Source organism: Aulonocara sp. 'chitande type north' Nkhata Bay, linkage group LG14 (assembly GCF_057382095.1).
Source record: "Aulonocara sp. 'chitande type north' Nkhata Bay isolate Kocher_YH1m ecotype deep benthic linkage group LG14, A_spYH_male_GT1.1, whole genome shotgun sequence".
NCBI lineage: Eukaryota > Metazoa > Chordata > Actinopteri > Cichliformes > Cichlidae > Aulonocara > Aulonocara sp. 'chitande type north' Nkhata Bay.
Window position 1 is genome coordinate 29,034,154 of NC_141357.1, and position 8,605 is coordinate 29,042,758.

The window sequence follows — 8,605 nt, forward strand, 5'->3', positions numbered from 1 at the left end:
GGGGATTGTGAATTTTATACATTGTACTTTAACGTACAGTCGCCGTTCTTTGCTTTAATACTAGAGCAGCACTAATAATAACGACAGGTGGTGTAACACATTATCCAGCGGTTTTTTTTTTCGTTTTGTAGTTTTACTTGCAAATACCCGGTATGTGTTCATTGGTGATTACCAGTCGAGCACAGAAAAATCGATACGACCACAGGTAGCACGGCTGTCAACAAATATGGCTTTGAGACGAGCGTTGCATTTTGTTTTCAAAGTTGGTGACAGGGCTAAAACTGCCACCTTTTACAGAGATGTTCTAGGTATGAAGGTAAGTTTTCTGAGCTGCATTTAAATGTAGGATTGGACTGAAGCCGCCGTAGACTAGCAGCTTTTGCTGATGTCGGATAATTTCAGGGTTGCACAACCTGAGCAAATTTCCGTAGTTATCATTGTATAAGTGGAAGTGGACATCACTGAATTGTAATGTTCTCACTACTTGTTATTTATTTCAGATTTTAAGACACGAAGAGTTTGAGGAAGGCTGCAAGGCAACTTGTAATGGGTATATAAGACACAACTCCAGTTGAATCTTGTGCTCAGTATAATGCTAAATAAAAGTCCTGTGGGGGAAAAAGTATTTGCCACCTTCCTGTTACACTTTCATGTTTCAGATCAAGGTCAAACAAATCAAGGCTTAGTGAAACGATGTATTGCCCCCTAAACCTAATAACTGGTTATGCCACCTTTACGAACTGTAATCAAGCGTTTAAGATAACGGTCAAAAGGTCTTTCACGTCACTGTGGAGGAATTCTGACCAACTCTTCTTTTCAGAATTGTTTGAACTCAGCCACAATGGATGGTTTTCCCACATGGACAAAACGCTTTAAGGTCTGGACTCTCTCCCTCCTTTTTTAAGCCATTCAGAGATAGACTTGCTAGGGTGTTTTGGTCTGTTTCTTATTGTTGAATCATGAACACTGACCTTAAATGAGGCAAGGGAAACGTGCAGTTCTTTATTTATTTTTTTTATAATTGAAGTCTTTATTTGTTTTTAACATTTCACAACACAAAAACAAACAAAACAACCAACAAACAACAACAGAAAAAAAAATATATAAAAAATATAATAATAATAATAAAAAAAAAATTAAAAAATTAAAAAAACTCAAATCAGTTAACTCAAATCTTTAAGTCATTCCCTTACTGAGTGCCTACACAAACAAACAGTGCAGCAAGCGTACAACATGACTAAAGATAATTGCCCTGACCAAATAAGTTCCAACCATCTCAGCCAAAAACACGTCCCCACGATTCGTCAAAACCCTCCCTATCATCATTAATCCTAGCCAAGAGCTTTTCATACGACACCATTTTCAGCATAGTTTCTTTCCACCTATTATATTCTGGTGGAGACGGTTCCTTCCATACACTGAGAATAACTCGAGCCGCTGCGATCACCCCCACCTTTATAACCACAAAGTCATATTTTGAAACCCCAGGTAATACTGACCGATCCCCTAATAAGCACAGTCTTGGTGACAGGGGTATCATCAAACCAATCCACCTTCCTATTTTGTCCAATACTTTTTGCCAAAAGGGATAAACTTTCCCACATTCCCAAATAGCATGTATAAATGTCCCTGGATCTGAACTACATTTCCAGCATACATTACTGGGACTAATTCCCATTCTATAAAGTTTGGATGGAGTGAAGTACCACCTGTGTATTAATTTATACTGAGTAAATTTACCCCTGGCCTCTCTTATATATTTATCAGAGAATGACAAAATTCTGCGCCAGTCTTCTTTAGAAATTGCACAACCCAGATCCCTCTGCCATATAACCCTCAAGTTTTCACATATCTCTTTTTTTGGATTGTTAAACAGTTTGTAGAAAACCGCCGCCCTATGTGCTGTACTGGACAATTCTAAAAACTCCACCACCATATTCGAGCTTTGAGCAAATTTTCCTTTGGTAACACAATCCCTTATTTGTAAATATTTCCAAAAATTATTTTCTCTTGTCAAACTTTATTTTCGGGTTATTTCAGCAAATGACATAAACACTCCCCCTGAGTAAAGATCACTTATCCTGCGTATGCCTTTGACAAGCCATTCCTTCCAGAACACAGTTTTCCGCCCAATCCTTACAGCAATATTGTTCCATAGCGAGGCATAAGGTTGTCTTAGATGAGATGCTCCACACAACTTGTGCACCTCCACCCAGACAGCTTTGGAATACCTGAGCACTGGGTTATTATGAGAGTCTTGTCCATTAGTTGCCGCGCCCTGCGAGAGAACATCCAAAGGTGTGAAGGGGCTCGCTAGTTCCTGTTCAATCAGCTCAGAGCCCGATCCTGTCCAGTATTTGGCCAGTCTTGACAATTCAAAAGCTAAATTATACAACTTCACATTTGGGAGGGCCATTCCCCCAATGTCTTTAGAGGCCCACATTTTCTTTATATTCACTCTCGGCTTCTTGTTATTCCACAAAAAATCTTTGATTAACTTCTCAATTCGACCAAATATGTGCAAAGGAATCCGTACAGGTAACATCATGGAAACATAATTGAACTGTGGGACCACCATCATTTTAATCACATTAATTTTACCCCATAGTGTAAGATTCAATTTACCCCATTTATCCAGATTTGTTTTTATCTTTAGGAGGAGAGGTTCCACATTTGAAAGCATAATATCCTCCAAGTCGGGTTTTAATAATATTCCTAAATACTTCATACCTGAAGGTGAGTACTTAAAATTGAATGGAGTAACGCATCCAGAATGACATGATGCTGACAATGGCATGCCCTCTGACTTGTCCCAGTTTATCTTATAACCTGACAACCCTGAAAATGACTCAACACACGTGAGTAGCGCTGGTAGAGACTGCATGGGATCCGTCAATACTGCTAAGATGTCATCAGCATATAGAAACAACTTGTGTTCCATACCCCCTGCATGAACACCTCTGACACCCCTGTTTGCTCGAATAGCCAAGGCCAGCGGTTCCAGAAATATTGTAAAAAACAACGGGGACAAAGGGCACCCCTGTCGGGTCCCGCGAGTAAGATGAAAAAACCCTGACACCAATCCATTTGTCAAAACCGCTGCCCTTGGACTTGCATATACAGTTTTGACCCAATTACAAAAACCTTTGTCAAAATTTTGCAATCAACGCCCAAAAGGCTTACAGGCCGGTAATTTGCTGGGTCCGACAGATCCCTATGCTTTTTAGGAATAAGGGAGATCAGTGCTTCATTAAACGTACTCGGCAAGGAACCTATCTCCAATGCCTCAAGGTAAACTTTATGCAGGACTGGGGCTAAAATATCGATATATTTCTTATAATACTCAATCGGGAAGCCATCCAAGCCTGGCGATTTCCCATTCTTCATTAATAAGATCGCAGCCCTGACCTCTTCTTCCGTTATAGGCTCATCCAGTCTCGTTTTCTGTTCCCCAGAGAGAGTAGGTAATTGTAGACCTGAAAAAAATGTCTCCACCTCCCCTTCATCAAGCGCACCAGCAGACGTATACAAATCTTGATAAAATGATTGGAAAACTGAGTTTATTTCCTTCGATGAGGTTATCACTTGGCCGTCCTTCTTAATCATAGATATATTATTCAAATTATCTTGCTGCTTCAGTTGTCTTGCCAATAGTCTTCCACTCTTTTCGCCACCTTCATAAAATTTTGTTTTGAGCCTAAATAAGGCATATTCCGCCTTTTTGTTATAAATGTCATTCAACTGGTATTTTAATTTACATATAGTCTTATAATTTGAATATTGACTCGCTAAGTCCTTCTCCAACTCCCGTATTTCTTTATCCAAGGTTTCTACCCGTTCTAGATCACTTTTCTTAACTTTTGATGCGTATGCAATCATCTTTCCTCTTATATATGCTTTAGACGCTTCCCAAACTGTGGCTACTTTGTCTGTGGAACCCATATTGATTTGGAAAAAAATTTTGAGATCCTTTGTTAACTCCTCACTAAAACTCTTGTTCTGCAACAACATCGTGTTAAGCCTCCAGCGGCCCCTCTTCGTTCTATCCGTGTTCAAGTCAATTTGCAACTCTACTGTGGCATGATCACTAATAGCAATGGCACCAATCTCACAGTCTACGACTGACTCGACCAGAGACTTTGATATTAAGGCGAAATCTATCCTCGAATATGTTTTATGACAGTTGGAGTAAAACGTGTATTCCCTTGAACTGGGATTAACTAACCTCCAAATGTCCGTTAAGCAAAGATCCTCTGTCAGTAAATGAACAGCCTCTCTGTCCCTGGGTGTAGACGTACCCCTGGGATTACTCTTATCAATTATCCCATCCATCACCTGGTTGAAATCCCCAGCCAATATCACGTGCAGTTCTTTATTAAATGTTGTTCTGGGTTCTTTAGTGACTAGATTAGTTGTTAATGCACTCCTGGAGGAATTTTGGTAGGTTGGCCACTAATGGAAAGGTTCACAACTGTTTAAAGTTTTCTCCATTTGTGGATAATGGCTCTCACCACGATTTACTGGAGTCCCAAATCCATACAAAGGGCCTTGTAATGCTTTCCAGACTGATAGTTCAGTTAGTGACTAACACTATCAGTGACTTTTTTTCAAATGTGTTTCTTTAGATCATGGCATGATGTGTTTCTTTTAGATATCTTTCAGCCAGGTTCTGTTAGGTCTGTCTCATTTTTTTAAAAACATTGCCAGTGGATATTTTTTTTTAATTCACTCAGGTTATCTTTGACTAATATTAAAATTTGTTTGATGGTCTAATAAATATCACTGTAACAAACATGCAAAACATACAAAATCAGGAAGAGGGCAAATATCTTTTCACAGGACAATGCAGATGTTGATACACTAGTGGTAAACCTGCCTTCACCCCCTACCCATACAGCCCTTATGATGGGAAATGGAGCAAGACAATGGTTGGCTTTGGTCCAGAGGATGACCATTTTGTTGCTGAACTGACCTACAACTATGGTGTGGGAGAATATAAACTTGGCAATGACTTCTTGGTGGGTGAGAGTTTGTTTTCACATTGCATGCAGGAAAAGATTGTCTTGTTATTCAGTGTACAGTGGCAATAATGGGATATTTGTACGTGTGTTTTCATGTTAGGGGATCACTCTGCAGTCGAGCCAAGCTGTAAGCAATGCTAAATGTCTCGGGTGGCCTCTCACTGAGGTGGGAGAGGCTCTGTATCTGACTCAGGCTCCTGGAGGCTATCCTTTCTATCTGGTGGACAAAGAGCAACCTCATAATGGTGAGTGTCACACAAGTCAAATCTGCCTGCTCCTTCTTTAGCTTCTTCTTCTTTTTCTTGGGTTTCTAGCAGGCTGGATGCATATTGTTTTTTTGGGGGGGGGGGTGTTGCTTCATAAACCTCCATCAAGGATCAAATCCTTACATGCAGTCTGGTATCCACAAACTTAAATTAATACTTTGTAACTTCATATTGATCAGAGTTCAATATTGACTTTAGAGAAAAGGCTGTAATATCCATTCTTGACAGTTCTGATCGCGTAGGGTTTCTCTCCATGACATAGTTGGAGCGATCTATCAAAACCTGCTTACGAGTTTCCATCTCCTCACATGTGCCACACATGTTCCACATATGGATGCTTCCTCACTAGTGACAGCTGTTAAATCTGTCTCTGACCCTGTATGAAAAAAGGCATATGATCACTGAGCTGGAATCAGAATCAACAGAATTAACAGAATTAATCAATTATGTGGAAAAAGTGTAAGCAGGTGCTGGGTAAGAATTTTAAGGAGACCCAGATGTCTAAAGTATAGCAACTCAATTCTGAATCTTATTTCTTTTAAGGGTTTATTTGTGCACATCCAGAGTCACTTTCCAGCAGTCATAAAGCGTGATTATCTAAACACGGATGATCTGATATCGTCGTGTTGGTGTTGTTCCTGGAACAACATAGTAAATGTTGTTTCAGGATCAACATTGCAAGTGACCAATCACATTGTTGTGACGTTATTCTTTGGCGCGCCAAGCCATTCATGCACTTATGAAATTCTGCTTAGTGTTTATTAAAGGGTCAGAGTCCGTTGATCGGCGGACAGAGGCGATTTCTCGCAGCTTAAGTACAGTTTTTTGTTTTACGGCGGTTTTTCCCGAAGTCGCAAAAGTATGACGTCACAACATTCTGATTGGTCACTTGCAATGTTGATCCTGGAACAACATTTACTATGTTGATCTGGGAACAACACCAACACGACGATATCAGATCGTGCGGTCAAATAAGTCAAAAGATATAGACCAAAAACAAATGCCCATTGCGGAGGACATAAATTAATAGGCTGGTTCTCAGGAGTGTATATATTTATTTTTTCATATGCAGCCGATGACACACAAATGTAGTGTGTTCACACAGTGGTTTGATCCTCTGCATGTATCCTTAGCGCAAGATACTGAACCCTGAGTTGCCCCGGTGTGTGTGTCTGTGTGTGTGTGAGAGAGGTTAAAAGAGACAATTTTATGAATATGTGTGTTTATGGCTGAATGCAGCTTGCAGTAAAAAAGTGCTGCAAGTGCTCAAATAGAGTAGAAAAGGACTACAGAAGTACCCATCTGTTAACCTGTTAACCACTTACTTTCTGTAATCTGTTCCCAGACCCTGTGCAGAAGGTTTGTCTCGGGGTATCAGACCTCCAAAGATCGACCCACTACTGGTCCACACTCTTGGGGATGAAAGTGATGGACAAAAATGAGGAAAAGAAGACGGTGCTCATGGGATTTGCAGACAGTCAAGTGAGTCAAAGAAATTAAATGTTAAACCCTAAGATAAGTTTAAAATAGTTCTATTGTTGAAGTTTGAATTGTATGTTTTGCGGTTTATGTTGATGCCTGAGTAATATGTGTCAAATTCTTTGTAGTGCAAACTGGAGCTTCAGGACATTGGAGGGATGGTTGACCATGGAACAGCTTTTGGGAGAATAGCGTTTTCATGCCCGCGGGAGCAAGTAAATTATTATTTTCTAAACGGCTAATGTCAACTTGCAGATAAACTATTTCCAACAACATTATAATGAGATATTATTATGCTCCTCAGCTGCCGGTTATTGAAGCCTTGATGAAAAAGGAAAATCAGAAAATTCTCACCCCATTGGTCAGCTTGGACACTCCTGGAAAAGCTACAGTAGAAGTGGTTATTTTGGCTGACCCTGTAAGCACGTTCCCAAAATAATGCTGAAATGATGTCAAATTCATTAAGTTAACAATATTAAACGTAAAATGTTTGCTTTAGGATGGCCATGAGATTTGTTTTGTGGGAGATGAGGCCTTTAGGCAGCTTTCCATGTTGGATCCCAAAGGGAATGAATTCCTTGATAAGGTTGGTGTTACTATAACACATAGCCCTCAAATGCTTATCCAGCATGTGTCAGATATTCACTGTGCTTGTCATCCTTTTAACACTTTTCAGGCTATGGCTGAAGATAAAAGTGATGAATGGTTTGCCAAACACAACAAACAGAAGACTGCTGCATGAGATGGAGCAGCCGACCTGTCAGTTTTCATCAGTTAATGAGGATGAGATGCCGCGCAACGCACCTGTAGCATAGATCTGCCTTAGGCTGGCAGCGTAAGATTAATTTTGTGTTATGTAAAAACATTTGTGCTCTGAGATGATGTAATGGACCACTTGTTATGGATTTTTTTTCCCAATAAATATTCTTCCTAAAAGCAAGGCTGAGTGATGGGCAAAAAACATTAAGTTAGTTTTATCTATAAAAGACATTTCAATGTGATCTTAATTTTAGGCGAAAAGGGGACACTGAGAGAAGTTGGGGCCAACTTAATCTCATAATAAAGTATCACCAGGACTTCATAGCTTAAATTTGGTCTTGCACCTCTACTGAGTCTCCACCAACCTTATGTGCAAATTCCTCTTACAGCTGTAGTAAAACAACATGTTTGCACAGTTCCTAACTGATTTTGTGGTAATTATAAAACACAGATTACTCAATGGGCCCACCATGTACAGGCTCTATGGGCTTTTGGTCTTATCCTAGAAATATGACATATCCAATAACGAGCCACAAAACAACAGAAATGAGGCGCAAAAAGATATGTACAAGGACTGCAAAGACATAAGATGGATACACTCAGATGCAAAAATGACCAAATGACATCTGCATGGTCTGTGGTTCTCTTTTTCAGTTCTGTTGTTTGTGCACATGAACCTGTTGTTTTATATTCTATCCATGTCTACCTGTATTTAGAAAACATGTGCCATATACCATAATAGAAAATAAAGGTTTTATATGTATAATTAAGGAGAATTTGCCTGATTTTGTATGTTCTTCCTCATAAGTTGAAGCATTTTGCATATATGCAAACAATCAAATGACCAAACGGCTGGCAGGTGCAGGGATGTTACCTGAGAATGTAGAAATACGTTTTTTCCCTAAGGGGGATGGCAGAGGAGACTTGTGTGCACAATGGGAATAAACTGTTTATTTGGTATTTGTAAAACTGATGCATGACTGGAATAAAGGTTGCGCATTTTATTTTCGTGCTTGTTTATGGATTAGTTTAAAGTTGGTGTGAACCGCTGAATAATGTGTGACTGTTTAGTTAAAGATT

At 39.6% G+C, this 8,605-nt stretch overlaps 1 protein-coding gene across 1 annotated transcript; it reads left to right on the forward strand.

Annotated features, from left to right (window-relative positions):
* The first annotated feature begins 39 nt into the window (after positions 1 to 39).
* glod4 (glyoxalase domain containing 4) lies at positions 40 to 7,702 on the forward strand. The gene is made up of 9 exons (XM_086261931.1): positions 40 to 316; positions 501 to 550; positions 4,898 to 5,018; positions 5,122 to 5,266; positions 6,633 to 6,769; positions 6,895 to 6,981; positions 7,071 to 7,184; positions 7,266 to 7,352; positions 7,443 to 7,702. Exons 1-9 carry the CDS (start codon positions 227 to 229, stop codon positions 7,506 to 7,508), a joined length of 897 nt encoding a protein of 298 aa, XP_086118057.1. The 5' UTR covers positions 40 to 226; the 3' UTR covers positions 7,509 to 7,702.
* The last annotated feature ends 903 nt before the right edge of the window (positions 7,703 to 8,605 follow it).

Excerpts from the sequence above, each read along its gene's own strand:
- glod4 (XM_086261931.1), top strand. The coding sequence starts at position 227 with ATGGCTTTGAGACGAGCGTTGCATTTTGTTTTCAAAGTTGGTGACAGG. Across the intron at positions 317-500 it reads GAGATGTTCTAGGTATGAAG|ATTTTAAGACACGAAGAGTT; the intron begins GTAAGTTTTCTG and ends TATTTATTTCAG. Across the intron at positions 7,353-7,442 it reads GGAATGAATTCCTTGATAAG|GCTATGGCTGAAGATAAAAG; the intron begins GTTGGTGTTACT and ends AACACTTTTCAG.